Source organism: Cardiocondyla obscurior, linkage group LG21, assembly GCF_019399895.1.
Source record: "Cardiocondyla obscurior isolate alpha-2009 linkage group LG21, Cobs3.1, whole genome shotgun sequence".
In the NCBI taxonomy this organism is placed as follows: domain Eukaryota; kingdom Metazoa; phylum Arthropoda; class Insecta; order Hymenoptera; family Formicidae; genus Cardiocondyla; species Cardiocondyla obscurior.
Window position 1 is genome coordinate 151334 of NC_091884.1, and position 18215 is coordinate 169548.

General features: G+C 34.3%; 4 protein-coding genes across 5 annotated transcripts; 1 reads left to right on the plus strand and 3 right to left on the minus strand.

The window, feature by feature from the left end:
• Positions 1-752: 752 nt before the first annotated feature.
• Positions 753-5354, minus strand: LOC139110780 (DDB1- and CUL4-associated factor 10 homolog). The gene is made up of 6 exons (XM_070670820.1): positions 4464-5354; positions 4242-4355; positions 3961-4158; positions 3724-3895; positions 3431-3646; positions 753-3328 (listed from the first exon to the last, which is right to left on the minus strand). Exons 1-6 carry the CDS (start codon positions 4667-4669, stop codon positions 2156-2158), a joined length of 2079 nt encoding a protein of 692 aa, XP_070526921.1. The 5' UTR covers positions 4670-5354; the 3' UTR covers positions 753-2155.
• Positions 5355-5443: 89 nt separating this feature from the next.
• On the minus strand, positions 5444-7886 carry St2 (Sulfotransferase 2). The gene is made up of 7 exons (XM_070670825.1): positions 7723-7886; positions 7443-7646; positions 7146-7245; positions 6895-7051; positions 6692-6812; positions 6396-6490; positions 5444-6325 (listed from the first exon to the last, which is right to left on the minus strand). Coding segments are annotated over exons 1-7 (996 nt in total). The 5' UTR covers positions 7724-7886; the 3' UTR covers positions 5444-6007.
• A 1443-nt stretch (positions 7887-9329) lies between these two features.
• LOC139110782 (protein fem-1 homolog A-like) lies at positions 9330-14387 on the plus strand. Of its 2 annotated transcripts, none has more exons than XM_070670822.1 (9): positions 9330-9475; positions 9886-10384; positions 10900-11208; positions 11301-11664; positions 11738-11798; positions 11878-12075; positions 12185-12433; positions 12606-12731; positions 12812-14387. In XM_070670822.1, the coding sequence occupies exons 1-9, from the start codon at positions 9467-9469 to the stop codon at positions 13031-13033; spliced, it is 2037 nt and encodes a 678-aa protein (XP_070526923.1). In that variant the 5' UTR covers positions 9330-9466; the 3' UTR covers positions 13034-14387. The 2 variants fall into 2 exon arrangements, with proteins under 2 accessions (XP_070526923.1, XP_070526924.1); XM_070670823.1 differs by having other exon boundaries at positions 9331-9475; positions 11893-12075.
• LOC139110781 (protein Skeletor, isoforms B/C-like) lies at positions 14100-18052 on the minus strand. Its single transcript, XM_070670821.1, has 12 exons — positions 17517-18052; positions 17047-17272; positions 16839-16947; positions 16505-16743; positions 16104-16384; positions 15864-16000; positions 15630-15765; positions 15346-15544; positions 15111-15211; positions 14789-15043; positions 14610-14717; positions 14100-14519 (listed from the first exon to the last, which is right to left on the minus strand). Exons 1-12 carry the CDS (start codon positions 17587-17589, stop codon positions 14332-14334), a joined length of 2052 nt encoding a protein of 683 aa, XP_070526922.1. The 5' UTR covers positions 17590-18052; the 3' UTR covers positions 14100-14331.
• Positions 18053-18215: the final 163 nt, after the last annotated feature.

The window sequence follows — 18215 nt, forward strand, 5'->3', positions numbered from 1 at the left end:
ACTTAGTTTGAACACTGTAATTGTAAATTGTTAAAAAAACATGACATTTTTTTCAAATACATTACGCCTGAAAAAGAATTATAAAAGAATAAGCATAACTTCGACTTCATAATTAATTTCAAAATCTAAAAAAAAATGCAACGCTTTTAATAACTCATTATCGTAGTAGCGCTTTGTTTATTCTATATCACATTCTATATTAATGTAATCTACGTGTAATATAATTGTTAATTTTTATTTATTATGATCTATTAATACGTGCTTCAGCAAAAGTAACATTGAACAGGTGTTAAAAAAAAAAAGAAAAAAGAAAGACAAATATGAAATAAAAAATGTTCTGCATTTTCTATTATTAGCGACTTTTATTGGACGTAAACGAAATTTTGGTGATATAAATTTTAATAAAACGACATAAACTTTAATGTAATTTATATGTCAATGCTGGATTGACACTAAAAATTTGACTAAAGAAATTTGTTACATGTTAATATTGCGCAATGTAATCAATACATGAACGTGTATATTTATGCACAATCTTTGGCAGTTTTCTTCGATCAAAATATTCTTCCCAATGAAATAAATAATTTTCTAATGAATAGTGCATCAGAGATGTGATTAAATAAGGAACGTTAAATTATTCTTTCTTGAAAGAAAGAAAAAATCTTTTTCTATAAGAAAAAAAAAATTAATCAAAGAACTTGCCGTTACAACAGATGATATAGAATTATTTGTGAGGAGAAATTATGTTCAACTTATTCGTACCAATCTTTAATAGAATCAAAATATGTTTGCTTCTTTGAAGCAATTTATTACATAACAAATCAAGAATATATTCAATTCTTGAATTTTTATGTTTTTTAATCTCAATTAGAAAAAGATCACTACATAAATATAATAAACATTTATATATTTTGTCTTTACCACACATTATATAGTTTTTCATGTAGTAGTTAATACTAAAACAAATGAGAATACCAGCTCTTAAATAATTTTTTTTATAAATTCATACACACTCTTAAGTTTGATATCCTTTTTTTTACGATATCCTTTTGTTGCATTAAATTTACCGATAAAATTAGAAAACTAGATACATTTTTGGAATCATGGAAATAAAAAAAAAAAAAATATATTAAAGAATTCACGCGATACCTAAACTTATAAAAAAATTAAAGCTCATTAAAGCTTTGAAGTGATTTTTTTTTCACGAAATAATTTCCATTAAATAAATTTTTTGGTTTTCAATAAAACAAAAAAAAAAAGAAAGACTTGTTAGCACGTTAACGCGTACAAATTACCTAATTATTCAAAGTACGATTAATATATGTTGTATGTATAAATATTTGCAAACCAATTTTGGATATCTTGCGCTTTATATCTGTAAATTATAATAATAAATGTTTCAGTTTTTAAATAAAACTGTTAAAAATTTTGCGAGTTAGATAAATTTGCAAAATTACAAATATATTCCGCGTTTTTAAATATTTTACGGAAAAAGATAAAATATTTGTAATTAAAGATGAATATTCTTATTCATCTACTGCTCGCATAATTGGTTTTGCACAAAAATAAATTACAAAAACACATGATGTAAGAAATAATACTAAGAAATTAATCACGTTATTAACAAGATTGTAATGACGTATTAATATGCTTTTTTTGCCATTTTCACTATCACTATCACTATCAATAAATATGTAGATAGCGATAAATTATTTATTTAATATGTTCTATCATGTGCACGTGTGAATTAGCGAATTACGTACACTGACATTAATAGCAACAATTTTAGTTTTTTTTTTTTTTTAATCTAAATATAAAATAAATCTCGCAAAATTTTTTTTTTCTCAAGGCAAAAAATATAATTAAGTAGTAGAAAATGTAGAACCGTATACATATCTATATCATGTATTACCATACTGATATAATATATATTAAATAACATTCATTAAAAAGGTATATATATATATATATATATATATATATATATATATATATATATATATATATAAAGTAAAAATATAATTATATATTAACAAAAAGATTCTCACACACGTAGCATCAGCGTGATTTTGTGTATAAAGCAGCAAAATATACCTACCTACCAAGAGACTAATTAATGAAAAATAACAAATGCCTTAAATAATTATCGATTTAGCTAAACCACCGGTTGATGCCAAACGATCTTACCGCTCAGACAACCGGATACGAGTAGATAGTGCTTAGGTGAGAATTTCGTGCTAACAACAATATCGGAATGACCGATATGTGTCACTAATTCATGAAGTTGCACAGACTCGTTGGCAGGTGGAACGCAATTAGATAATTCAGAGCAATTGCTCGAGAATGCTAGCAATCGTACTCCATAACCGAATGGTGAACATATTAATCTACCGTCCGCCGAAAAGCACAGTTCCTTGATATAACCGGAACCGACATTGGGCTCTTCAATGTAATGCGTTAATCTAGGCGTGTTTTGATGAATTTTATGATTTCTCGGTATTGCGTACATGGTTTGCGAATTTTGCCGACTTTGCATACTTTGCATCCGGTTACGGTCGCCAATTATCACGACTGTGTGAGGAGGTCGAGAAAGATTCACAGTCGCGGCTTCGTTCGATGTAGTCGTCCATTCTCTACTTTCAGTATTACTGGAATAATTTTGCCTCTCCCGTTCCCTTCGCACCCTAGCTTCTCTAATTGCCACGAGTGCTTCCCATACGTCAGATGTACTCACGTGTAGTTCTACGTTGCCACTGGTGAAATTGTCGAGCATATTACGTCGCCGCATCTCATTAAGCTGAGAATGTCTAGATCTATACTCCCTCTCATCGGCTGACCCATCGTGTGCCGAATTATCGTTATCGTCTACATGTTGATCCTCCGGTCTGTCGTCGTCGTGAATTGCATTTGTCCTAGAGTCGGTAGAACCGGTGCTCGTGCTTGAACTGACTTCGACCATGTCAAAATGTGGTCTCCCCGTGTTTCTATCCGGGCGCGGACTCCTTGATTGAGATCGCAAATTTCTGCGCGCTGTTACCTGCCAGCTAGTCCGCGACGGTCTGATCGACGACGGTGCAGCATCCGCGGACATACGAATAGACGAATTAAACGAATTTGATCTTACGTCTAACACGTCGTGTACAATCCGGGTGCGATTCCCATTTTCTATTACGAAGGAAGACGTCATTCCCGAACGTGACGATTGCGACTGAGGAAAGTCTTCAAATTCTTCCACGTTTAAACTTGTTAGACGACCTTCCTCTCCTTCATTCACTTGCTCCACATTACTGGATGCCTCACGTTCTTGTATATCATGAATGCAAGTCCACTGTATATATTAAAAAAGAAAAAAAAAATATATATATATAGGATTTTTCAGTAGACAATAAAATTAATAACGCAATAGTTGATTTTATACACGAACACAAACCTCTGATTTCTCTCCACTGCTAACGTTTCGAGATAAAGCGCACCATCCTTGTGGGTGAACTTGTAAGCTAGATATTACCTCAGCGTCGTCGCCTATAGGAAAATCAGTAAGGAATTCTACTCTATTATGAGTACGAGTGTGAGCAAATAGGTGTGTATAACTCGCTGCGACTGGTATGGTAGTTTGAGATAATTGCATTAGTCTGTACATATTTGGCTGCAAGGACAAAAAAATTGGCTTAAAATCGTCGAGTTAATGAATATCGTAACGTAAATTTAAAAAATAATAAGTACCTTAAATCCTGCCAAATCTTGACTTAGCGTACTAAGTTTAAGATTATGTATTATAATAAGATATCCTGAAGTAGTACATATTAACATTTTACTAGTGTCAGGTGTAAGTCTTGTTCGCATTAGTCCATTTGTATGAAAAACACGATTATACACAAAGCTATTTTCTGTAAAACTGTAAAGGGCATCATATAATTTTGTGAAACAGGTAAAAAAAATTATATTAACTTAACAATTTACCTATTAATATCCCAAGTATATATGCTACCGTCAAATCCGCTAGTCAATAATAAGCTATCGCTTGGACTGTATTCTATATTTTTAACCCAATTAGAATGTCCCTGAAGAGTTCTTATCCTTTGCTTCAAATTTCTGGCATCCCATAGTGCAACTGTACTATCATCTGAGCAAGTTGCAAACATGCGTTGATCTAGAAACCTATCAGACAATATTTAATGAGTTTGTGATGCTATTTTTTTTTTATGACAAATAAAAAATTTAATAAAAATCGTCCTACAAACCTTACGCAATTGACACAGTCATTGTGAGCATCATCTATCGCGTGTATCAATTTCCTACATAATGGATCAAACATTAAAATACTCTTCTTTTCACATGCTGCCAGCAAAAGAGACCTAGAACATTAATTAAGTATAAAACTAAGTAACTCTGATCCAGAGATCTCAACCAATGTAACAATGAAAAAAAAATGCAAAGAAAGTATTTAAATAGTTGTTACAAACCCATCTGGGGAATATTCCAAATTAAAAACACCACCATGCCTCGCGGCAGTCAGATTATCTCCATGATCCCAGGAAGTGATAGGCTGTACGGAGGAGTATAGAGTTCTATGAAAGTCGTCACTGTGTCCCAATGAGGACTTGAAACCCAGCTCGCGTTGTCTTAACCAGAGACTATTCGGTGTCTGCTTGATCCTTATTTTCGGCATTTCTCAGCCAGGTGTTGACTTTAGCCGCATCCGCAATTAAAGCCGTGTTTGCCGGCTCGGCTGGCGACGATTCGACGAAGCGAAACGAGTATCTTAACGAGAAAGTCTCGGAAACTCAAAGACAACGTCCGTTACGTCTACCCGAATACAAGGCTGACCAGCAGCCGGAGCCACCCAACCGAGCCTCGCGTTCTCCCTCGGCGTTTAGCTTCGCGTTTAGTTGACACCCTCCCCGTGCCTCGTCGCGAACTCGCGGTGTCCCATCGGGAAAATCGACAACTCCGACGGACAGTTCAAGGTTCAACGGGCCAACGGACTAGGTTAGGTACGAAACGCTACAGCGCGATGTTACACGTGACTCACCGCTGATCATCTCTGATCTGACTGTGCAACATTCGCGGATCGCGACGACAGTTGCAACGGTTTGACACGGTAACGGCTACGGGTGATCACCGCGTCGCACCCTGTCCGACGATTAAGAGCCCCGACGGAGTTCAAATCAATTTTAAAAATCTGACATAACACAGACCAGCGCCATCTTCGCTGCTGATCGCCTGTCATGTCATCGCACCATTCACACCATCCGCACTTCGACTTCGATACCCCTTGAAATTGCCCCTGAACCCCGCAAATGCTTGCAAACGTCATCGTCGCCATCGCAAAAGAGCGGCTCGCGCGATTTAAAACTGTCGGAATAATGTCTCTCAAATTTTCGAAAATAAGAATCAGGGAGAGTATATATACATATATATTAATAATGTGGTCGAAAATGTGTATAGTTAACATAAAAGATGATACTTTTGCATATTTATTCTTAAATAATTACATATTCTTTATTTTACATATAACAAGCCTATTATAAATTTCAATTTTAAACATTTGTATGTAAAGAAAAAAATTAAGTTAGTAACATTAGTTAATATTCTTAAGAAAAGTAAATGGTAACAAAGTGCAAATCAAGTTAATTATTAATTTAAAATAAATTTCACAAAATTTACGATAGAATTATATATATTAAAAAATTTAAAAATTAATCAGATACGAAAGATATACTAAATTACACATACATACGTGCAATAAAGTATAAATCACGTAATCTAAATATGTAAATTAAATTATATTCTAGATTTAATAGTGCAAATTGTAAACAGTTTTCAAGAGACCATGATTCTATGTCTTAAATTCTTAAATTATTTTTAATGATACGGTTTTATGGCGTTTTTTAATATGACGTTATTTCTTTTAAAAAAATCAGTAATGATGTAGCATTTACATTTTTAATGTATAAGATTAAAACCCTTTTTTTTTTAACTTTCGTAGAAAAAAATGCAAAGCTCTCTATTTTTCGTTGCACGCAATATTTGTGTCGAACTTTAAATTAGTCCCGCTGACATTTTCTTCTATCCATTTGTCGAATCGATGAGAGAGCTCTTTCGACATAAAATTTGTCCAATCGCCAACTATGCCTTTTCTGATAAAATTCGTATTCGGATCTTTCAGTGTACCTTCTTGGGAATTAATAATCAATTGCATGTTCACCGATGGATTTACTACCATTTTTGAGAACTTTAAGTGCTCACACAGTCCAATTATTTGCTCGTTTGTCACATTTTTTTCCAAAAATTTCGCTGTCTTTTTAATGGCCGCTTCTTGATCCTGTAAAGTAGCGTAAAGAACAATATACATTAGACAAAAAGCCTAAAAAAAATTAGAAAAAGCTACATACCTTTTTCATTTCCTCGTACGTTAGAAATAGTATGTTGTCTCGATCCCGTACGTTCCAAAAAGGCAAAACGTGATCCCAAAATGGAGAGTATGGAACTAAATAAGCCATTTATTAAATTTAATTTTAAGAAAATTATTATAAATAATTTTTTTTATTTTTCTAATTTAAAAGTTTAATTAAGTTAATTTTGATGTTTTAGAAATGTTATTACTTTAAAAATAGATTATATTATAATTATATAAAGTCGCATAAAAATTATTGTTAATTTTATCGATAATATATGTTGCTTTACATACGACAATCACGCAGCATCATTTCTGCAAAATCATCGAAGTTCGAATTCAAACAGAAAAATACTTTGCAGAAATGGTAGTAACTGACGCAGATATCTTTTGGATTTCTCGTTATATAAACGATCTACAAAGAAATTAGTATGTTACTTCGAGAATAATTGCTTGATCTGATAGTTAATTCTTGTATACATATATTATGCTATCACCTTTGGCTTTTTTTCGTGCAGCTGTTTTGGCAGTAAATTCCACGGCAAATGAGTTTTGATATATCGCGGTCTAGGCATATTTTTTATATTCTCCAAAGAGTCGCCAAGCTTTTTAAACCATTCGTCATACTTGCCGACGGTCATGACTATCGAACTTCTATCGGGGGAAAAATGCAGAGTGATAAGAATGATACAAGTTCTTCTGCAAGACTACAGAATCAATTATTCAATCAAATCGTGAAATAACTTACTCTAAAAAAAAAACCCGTTCTAGTATGCTCGTGCGGGCTGCTTTTTCGTAATTGAAATCTTGTCCGATGCACCATATCATTTCCTGTGCCCAGTGACTTCCTAATATTCAATATCAGAATTTAAAAAAGACAAAAAAATAGTTTAAAGATATCTCGATTAAATTTCTATTCCAAAACGTGTATAATCAGCATGCAGAAATTGAAAAAAATCTTCTCTATTTTATCTTGGGTAGCCTTTTTTTTAATTATTACACAATCGTGTTTATTTGAGAAATTATCTATTACTGAGACATTTACCAGTTCGAGGATATGAGATCAACCATGTGTCGTCTTCATACACTTGCATGTCACGTATTCTCTGTGCAAAAAAAACGATAGTCGGTGGCATCAAGCAACGACCAGGTTGCACCTTGAGAAAACTAGGCTTGTACGCGAACATCTCGTCCAATTTTTCTCCAATCTCACCATCTATACTTGAGAACACGATCGATTCTTTATCCACTGCAAAGAAACGCAATACAAATGATTGAAATAGAACAAAAAGATTCCCCGACAATTCAATATGTGTAACACTTACTTGCTTCTCAATTTATTTATTTAATTTTTTTTAATTAAATGAAGCGAATCTCGGGATACGTAAATCTAACGCGAACTTGCGAGCACAGACAACTCGGATGCTGTTACATGCGCGGCTTGGAGAGAAATGAATGCACTTTCGATCCTTTAAATCCGATAACCCACTCCTGGCTCCGGGTAGGCCTTTTTATTCATTTTCCTGTTCCGTTTTATTTGTATGTTATAATTTTATTCATACCTACGTAAATGCAAATAAAATTTAATATAAATGGAAATGTTTTTCGTAGTTTGCATTTGCACTACATTTTCACTTGGTAACATACAATACATTCACAAATACACTACATTAGTACTTGGTAGGTACATGTACTTAATATATTTTATATATATGTGTGAAATGAATATACACGAAAGAAAGTTATAAATAATTTATAAGTAAGAACTGTGTACTGATGTATATTACCAAGTGTAAATATAGTGCAAATGTAAATAACTGCAAGATACAGAAATAATTTATATATATATGTATTGTACATACATATATATAATATAATATGTATAAATAATATATGAATAAAATAAATAATATATACAAGGTGTCTGACATAAAGTTTTGCTTGTAAAAACTGTTGGTGGACAATGAGAATACTTTGAGACAGACCTTGAGGCACCCTGTATATAAATGTAGTTTCAGATAAAAAATACAAATAAAAAAAAATTAATCCTAAACTTAAGATCGTGATAAATTAACCATTAAAACATACCTGTATATCTAAATATTATATCATACATATAAGTAGATGAAAAGTATATTTTTCTCCCTTCTAACATTAGATAACGAGCGTTATCTTTATCTCTGATACCGCAGAGATCATTCCTTATCAGGAGTAACCTATCGTAAACGATTGCACGTTGCATCTACGTACATTAGTACATTTAAACATAAGGCGCAAGTGACATTTGCGCATATTTGAATTACTTTCGCGACTCGTTAACTTTCTCGTCGAGTGGAGATTTCACTTTCAGAGAAAGTCCACCGGCTGCATTTGTCGAGTGCATTCCGCATCGTGATAAAAAAGAACCTTTTTCTTCGACGAGCGTGTAAAAAATGCGGCCAGTCTTTCATCGTTTCCACTTTCGCTTTTAGGAAGCCCTAAAAAGAATCTCATGAAATTATATTGAAATTATATTGAAGTAGTTGCGCGTACAAAATATATACGACATCAGTTCGTTTATATTTACTTTCAACATTTGATCGTGTAAAAATTAAGGGATTCCAAATGACGATTTTCTTTGTCGTCAAAGAACTATAAATTAAGATCTCATTAACAAAACATTTATTACCCAAAAGTATAAAGTAAGGCAATTTAAAGGCCGTTTGTTCCAACTTTCTAGCAAGTTTATCTGCCGGGTAAACATGTTCCTATCTTTATATCTACTTAAAAAGTAAGATGAAGATATACATGTGATTACTCGATAAGTAAATTTACCACAAAGTTGGAACAATTGGGCCTTAAACTTATGCATACATGCAACTCAACGGTTTGCACTCCAGGAGAGACCGCCGACGAGGCGCACTAGTGCATTACGTGACGTTACTCCGTTCGCTAAGATCACGTGGTCTATCGATTGCCGTCTGTGATTTACGTGCTCGTTCGCCAAGTCAAGTTAGCCTGTTTACTGTTAGCCAAGATCCGCCGATGCATTCGAATCGGATGCACTTGTCCGCCGACGAATGACCGTTCATGTCACGAGTAAGTTTTCTTTGTTGGCTTAAGATTCGACCCGGAAGTCGACGCGATCGCCGAACGTCGAGGTTGACCGCTGACAATCGCGCAATTTCAGCGTTCTCGCCGCTGCTACTGAAGGTTATGTTTTGTCTATGCGACTGACGTCCCGTTCGACGTACGTATTCGTATTTGCTTCCGCGTTGTTTCGCGTTTAGATAAGCGGACGTAAACGCGCGTGTGCTCGCAATTCGGTAACTTTGAATTCTTTTACACGAGCGTTTCACGACCGTGCGTCCCAAAGGAAGCAGATGGTTTTTTTTTCTGCGACAAAGCGAGAGCAACCTTGACGGAACGGAGATTTTTGTATCAGTTGATCCGTAGTTATTCCGTTGGCATTTTCAAGTGCGTTTGGATCCCGATATAATTTGTTTTAGGTCTATGAGACAGCAGGGGCGGTGTTGCGATTGAACCGCTTCGGAAAGTGGGCAATGTGGGTTGGTCACAGTCATCGCTGGAATCTTGCCATGGAGAACTTATTTCTCGATCTTATTCACGAATGTAAATACGCATCACCGGGTGCCCAACTCACTTACGCGTTGAGAAATCGTTTAGAAAAGTATAAGAAAGAAGGGCGGAATGAAATCGTATCACGTATGAAGGATGGCTGTGCGCCATTGTTTATCGCTTGCAAAAGAGGTCATGTAGAAATTGTCGAATATCTTATAAAAAAATGTGAAGCAGATATTGAACAAAGAGGGAGGTATGAAGTACCGGATGACAGGTCAGTTCATTACGTTACACCATTATGGTGCGCAGCGGTATCTGGAAACTTGGAAGTTATAAAATGTCTTATATCTCATGGAGCTGATGTTAATGCAGTTTCTGATTCTGGATCCACTCCTGTTAGATCTGCCTGCTTTATGACACATATGGGTAATATATTATATGTAATAATTATGGGTACAGAAATTTTTAACTTACTTTTATTTAATATCTTTAACTAACATAAAATAACAATAATAATTTTTTTTTACACAGCAAGTATCAAATAAATATATTTTTTTAATTAAATTAATATTCATATATCTACAATTACATTAAATTAGCATGCAGTCTAAAAATATGATATTAGAGTATATAGGTCTAGGCTAAATCTACTTTTAGATTCTCTGCAAGTGCTGCAACTCGTGCTAATTACTCTATGAAATTATTATTGTAAGGACAAGATACGCGTTTTATTAAAGCACTTGGTTAAATTTTCTCATTTATACAAAGTTTTAATTACAAAGTTTTAATTACATAATCTTTTAATACTGAAAGAACTATTTTATTATTAAATAATTTTTTTGTTGTATAATGTAATTTAATCTTAGCTGTGTTGAATACAATAGTTTTTTTTAGATGGCACAAGTTGTTTAAATTAATAAAATAATGTAATATGTTTTTAGATATTGTCTCCTATTTAGTCGAACACGGAGCCGATATATTAAAAGCAAATTACAATGGTGGAACATGTTTGATAAATTCTGTACAAAGTGTAGAGTTATGTACTTTCTTGTTGGAACATGGCGCGGATGTGAATGCTACTGATATTCAGAACAAAACTGCCTTACATTATGCTATTCAAGAGCACAGACTTCAAACTACGAAATTACTATTAGAACATAATGCAGATCCTCACCTTAGATCTCGTTATAATGACGATGCTCTCCAAACTGCTTGTCTTAAAGGAGCCATTCAGATATTTGATTATCTTGGTAAATAACTCAAATAATATTAAAAAGCATTGTTTTATGCACAATAAGAAAATTACTATTACATTCTTTTACAATATATATTTATAATTTAGTGGAAAACGTATCGTACTCCGCGGAAAGATTAGCAGACGCAAATGAGTTAATGGGGTCTACATTTTTTGACGATCATAATGATACTCACATGGCTTTGCAATATTGGAGATCGGCGATGATATTGAGAATGGTTAACTCGGATGACGGAGTGCCTTTACCAAAAAGACCTGTGCTACCAAAACGCGAAGCTTATAAAAATACTGTAGAGTTTTCGACTTTGGATGAGCTAAATGCTATCTCGCTTGATTTAGATGCGATAAGAATACAAAGTCTATTGATATGCGAGAGGATATTAGGTCCACATCATAAGGACACTCTTTTCCGATTAATGTTTAGAGGTGCATCATACGCGGATTCGCTAAGGTGAACAATTCAGCTTTTTAAAATCGTTTTTGTACCGTGAAATAAATTTTATTTTATGACTTTTCTTTTCTAGATATCAGAATTGTATAGATTTGTGGCGTCGCTCGTTAGAAATTAGGGTAGAAAAAGATTCGGTACGTAACATAATTTGTAACAGTGTAACATAAATTCTTTATTTGCTCGTCTGGAGAAAAAAAATGAATTGATTTCTAGCGATACTTTTTACAGATTTTGTATGCGGATACTTGTTTTACCGCTCAGGCTCTCGTAAGGCTTATGGTAGATTTGAATGAGAAAACATTAGAAGTGATGGATCGTAATCAAGAGAAGCAAGAACCGCGATTTTGTGATGTAGTAGCTATATTTAAATTACTTTCCAGCCAATTGACGGAAGCTAGAGAATTGCTGGAGGTATATGTGGATCTTGTTTATTATATATGAATTATTTATACAGAAAACCACTAATATATCTGTTGATTTTTCTTGATAATTAATATTGATATAAATACGAATATTACAGAAACGTCCAGTACATAAGAGACAAAGAGATAGTTACGAACGTATTCTGAAATGTGTAACACACCTTATTTACTTATTAGTAAAAACGGCCAGTTTCGACGAGGAGAAAGATCTAATGCATGAATTAGTTAGAGGTTTAGTGAAACAAAATCCAAGATCGGTTTACACAGAAGACACGCTTCTTCATCTTTGCGTTTCTGGCTTAAATACGATTAATTCTAGTTATTTTACTTCTGCCGACGATATGCACGTATGTATGAATCTTTTTACGCATTATTAATCGTCTGTAAAAAAAAAAAATTAATATTTCTTACACGCTTTTTTTACGAAAAAATTTGCTACAAATTAAATGCAAAGGGATATATCTGTGTGATGTATATGTATATATATATGTATGTATATATATATATATATTTTTCTAGACAATTTTTCCACGTTTGGATGTTGTTAAATTACTCTTGGATTGTGGAGCATATGTGGATGCCAGAAATATATTGCGGTCAACGCCCTTACATATAGCAAGTACCGTGGGTAACTTCCACAACCCTGTACGTATTTTTCTTTATATATTCTTTAATTTTATAAACTCAATTTCACGACTCACATTAGAAACTTTTATTTGTAACAGCTGATAAAATTGTTATTGGATTATGGCGCGCACTTAGATACACCAAATAGAGCGGGTGACACCCCAGCACGACTGATATCCTCTAATCGATTAAATACTGTGAATCTTCTTAATTATACTAGCCTCCAGTGTCAAGCTGCACAAGCGGTTTGTAAATATGGAATCCGTAGTACAGATTTACCTGTTACGTTACGTTATTTTTTGGAACTTCATAGAGAATGATATTGATAATAGTATTCAGAAATAATTATTGGGATATTTATTTAAAAGAAAGTTGTGCAATGTATTTTGTAATAATTCCAAAATTACGACAATATCAAAGGATTTGCATGTACTAAACAGTGATGAATATTAATTATAATCAATTAACACTATAAGTAAATCATAGATGAAACGTAATGTTATAAACTTATAAATGTAATATTGGTGTCGAAATTTTAATGATAAAGAAAGTACTATTACTTAGGATTCTGTTAAATATGATTTAAATTGTAAATATGATTACGCGCAGTTTAAAATGTTCACTGAAAAGACTGAATGGAAAGAGTGCTTGTATAAAAACTAATGATTTTTAATTAATTATTTTGCAATGTAGAATATTGTTTTTAAAAAATTCTGTATAGCATATCATATAATTAAATATTAAGAATTGTGTCTTACACTAGCCATTTTTAAGGATTGCAAAATATCGCTTAAGAGAAATATGTACTCAAAAATTATTATGCACTGATTAAATAATACTCTACGCGCAGGAAAAAAAAAGACGTTAACACCAATAATCATATATATTCAATAGAATTGTCAGCTTGTATCTAATCAAAGTTTAGCTCTTTTAGATAATTGACACTGATATCCTCTAGATTTTTTTTAAAGATACATACGGTAACTATATATAATAGTAATAAAAAAAATATTTACAATAATTTTATTATTTTATTACATCAATCGTATTCATTTTTTAACGTTAATACTCTCGCGGCACCAAATGAGCCATGATTTTGCTTTATTTTATTTTATTTTAAAATTTCTAATTTATTATTTAACCAAACTACTAAAATATCCGACCGTCTGACCATATCTGATGACGTGTTGACTCGTAAATTAAATTATATTATTTGATTAGTCCATATGTATTTTTTAATCAAATTAAATGTACATTACATTAAGCTGACACTTTCGTGGCACGAAATGAGCCAGACGAGAGAATCAATCTGCATCGCGGAAAAGCGGTAACGATTAAGATAAGAGGATGGATTAATATTTCTTTATAATGATAAAAACGTAAAAATTTATAAAAAAAATTCTTTATTAAAATCGTGATATTAAATTGTACAAATTTTTAAAAAATGCAGAGTCTGTTATAGGAACTATTGTATTAATTTTTTAATTTGATAAAACTAGCGTAAAATAATTTAGCGTTTAAGAAATGAATAATTAGTTAAAAATAACTTTGCACATTCTTACGTAAACAGGAAAGTATTTGGCAGTAAAACATTTTTCTACAGTTTAGTTATTAAATTTTACAATACACCGAGAAGTACAGTCGTGATTGCAATAAATACCGATAATTTACGTACGACTGCATTGTTCTTCGTATAAGAATCGACCACATGAATCTTCCATCCCATGTTCGCGTGAGTGAAGGAATGATAATAAACCAGGTCGGGCCATGTCGAGTTTGGACTTATTACTAGGGTACCGCCTTCTCCTGTATATGAGATAAGAGGATATGAAAGTTTCGTTTTTTTAAATAATTATATTTTCGAATACGTGAATTTAATATCGAAAAAAATTTCACCTGGCTCGCAGACTTGTACGAGTGTCCGGTTGAATTTGTTAAATGATGGAAAGTTATCATCCAGTCTTCTGTCTCGATCGTTATGCTTACTTAAGCAAAGCGGTCCAACTGGAAGGTAATAAATCAAATATTACATTTTATTTTCATAATGTGATTCGTATAAGGAGAATCTTTACAACCTGCGGTCGGTCGTGGACGACCTCTTCTAGTCAATTCAACCCCAGCCAACACTCTGATCTTACTTTGCGCAAGATCGCTGAGCGTATCGTATCCTCCATGAGGTTCGTCGGTTATTATTAACGGATGGTAGAGCTCCGCGCTGTGAGGGTTGTTTCCACCATAAACGCGAAAGTTATACGTCAAGCCTCGACGTAGATATAATTCGGGTATCAATGCACCTTCGATGTACCAAGCAAGACCCATTGACGGTTTACCTGGAAACACATTTTTATACGGTTCTTTTTCTTGTAGGTGATACATTAAAATTAATCAATTTTCTACCTGTAATTCCTTGATATCCTCGTTTCCCTCCGGAGGGTCCGATGGTTGCTTTAAAAGTTCTAATGCTTTTATCAAATATTTCGGTCTTTTCCCAAGGTTCTCTGAGGAAGAGAGAAAAATAAAATAAGGTAAAAAAAAATACTTTACAAAAATTTATAACTGATATATTTAATGCAATATTTAAAAAATAATATTTTATATGCATGAAATGTATATCGTCCAAGTATACTCGTACCTTTGAAAAACTTTCTTATTATATTCGGTGAAATCGATGCATGTATTCTCTGGTTCCTTACGACTTAAATCAAGCACTATGTCGCTTCTTGGGTACACGTCGTGGAAACTCGGTTCGTTATTAGTCTTGTCGAGCTTACCCAAAGCCCAAACCACGTACACCGGTTTATCCGTGATAAAATCTTTGTCTCCGACGTCGGCTATCAAAAAAATAAAACTTTAATGGTTTGTGCCGTGGGATAAACATTTGTTAAAAAAAAAATCCGCGTTATATACGTAACTCACATGAAGTAAGGGTACGCCTGTATGTGATAGTATTGATACCGTCTTCTCTTACCGCAGTGTAGAGTTGATTATTGTCTAAACCACCGAGAAGCTCGTCTCTGCAAACTCCTTTGTACTGACCAAGAACTTTTCCGCACTATCGTTATAATCATAAAAACAAAACACTCATTAATGCATCATTATTTTTTTAATTTACTGACGAAATTAATAGATTATTTAAATAATTTCACACACTGGTGCTTTTGCCGTAATATTGTAGTCTGTAGCGTATCCTCGCGTGTCGTCCATATATGCGATGGCCACATCTGCCCCTTCCATTTGACTCGAGTTTTCGGAACCAGATAAACCAAACGCCATGTACTCATCTTCGGCTGAAAAAAATCACGTTAAATAAGCGATTTTTTTCAAACCTTGATTTTCTTTTTAGAGATAGAAATTAGAATTGTATTCTATAAATTCCCCTTAAACACATACCAACTTGAGCTGCTAACTGAATAGTGATTTGCGGACCGAAGATCTCCCAAGAGATCTGATATCGCTTGTGTAGCTGGACACAATTCGGGAGAGATTTGGTTTGCTTAATAATTTTTGTCAAAGACGGCGGCACGTTGAGTCCATCCGGTATGATAACAGAACCGTAATTGGATTTAGTCTTTACGTCAAAAACACTAAGCCAGTCTATGTTAAAAACGGTCACGTCGCCTGGCAGCTCGAGTACGATATCCTCATTATTATATGATCTAAGAGAATCCATGCTAAGAAAAAAAAATTAATTTTTTTACATACGTTTAAAGAAAAAATATGCATTGAAAGATTTTTACAATAATTCATAAATGTAATTTGCTATAAAAATAATGTTATTTAATTTCTCTCACTATCCGTATTCATCCGGTACTTTTTGGCCTATACTGGACGGCTGCGGGCCGACTCCGATCCAGAAATACGTGTTCGTACTTTGCCCGTCGTAAATAAATTGCGGGATGCTAATAGTTTTCGCGTCCAAGATTACAATGGGTTCTGACGAAACATTGTGAGATCGTTTTGATAGCTGCGATATTTTTTGAGGTGAAGGTGGCTCAAACTCCTCTGGAATATAGACGTCGCCGAAGGTGTTCTATAAAAAGATTGAAAAATTTGCATGAATTAAATAGATGATTCTTACATGAATTACATTTAATAAAATTAATTCTTGGGCTCTACGGTTTATACCTGACTTGCTAAATCGTATACTGCAAACCACTTGATGTCTACTATCTTCTTATTATGCGGCAGGGTCAAGGTAAAATCCTTGTTGAAATACCGGTCCAATACGTTTGTTCTAAAAGAATTGTATGCAAGTATGTACATAATATATTCAAGCATGCTCTTGTCTCTTCTCAGATCTTATTTTAAAATAGTAAGAGCGAGTATAGCTTACTTGGTCCACTCGTTGGGAACGATGAACCCTTGTGGGCCCGGCCTATTTGTTGCACCTGCCCAGAAAAACGTATCGGCTCCATTCCCGTCGTAATTAAAAGACGTTAACAACAAAGTATACTGATCCACGGCCCAAACGTCGCCGGAAACTTGGTGATGATACTGATTTAATTTTCCTAAATATTTCCCCCTGTACTGTTCTCCATTATCTTCTTCTCCGTAAACTCCTGCGGACATTCTTTAAATTAATCACTGCTAAAAGAACTTTAGATAACTGTAAAATAATTTTCTAAAAACTACATGCGAGATAAATTAATTCTCAATCGACGATTTCGAGTTCCACGTAGGTAGGTAACATCCCCGCCGATTAAAGCGATAGTTTTCCGCGACGTCCGGCTTTTTTTTTTCTCTTCCTCGCCAATGCCCCGTTCCTCTGCAATATACGCAATTTATTTTCTCGCCGATAGTTACCGTAAGAGAGTAGGAAGCATCCTAGAAGCGTCACAAAGGCACTCGTTCCTTTCTTTCTCACGACATCTGCCATCGCTTCATTTTCCTCTCACGTACAATCTAAGGATGTCGACCGACTTTTCTCCGATCGTTATCCACGGGAGATCGTTTCGAGAAACCTACGGGACCGGATAGATCGATCGCGAAACTACGTGTAATCGTGCCGAAGCATTGTTTACGTTTAGGCGGGTCGGATTTTCAATCCGCGGACGAGTTATTCGACACGTAAGATACCGCGCGAGCGATGACGAACTCGTTGAACGTCACGCTGTTTCCCGTCGCGGACGGAAGCCAACGGGAACGCGACTAGAAAGCCAAATCCACGCACAACGCACTACCTCTATCCTGTGGCTACAGCCACACATTCCCTGGGAGAAAGTACGCGCTCGGCCGTGCACGGCACGGCCGACCAATCCGCGACGGAAGAACCAATTCGTTCTTCTAACCGGTTGCGCACGTTGTCGCGATATTCGCGATTTCGTGGAATCCACAGGTCGCAAGGACGGTCAACCGGACCCGACCGCGCTTTAAATTCTCCTCGAGCAACGCAACTTCAAATTACGATTCCATTCGTACATCTAATTTCTTATCAATGTTCGGTTTGAATAAAAAATATTTAGCAATCAGCTGCGCTACGTCGCGCATTCCAGAGTATGAAAA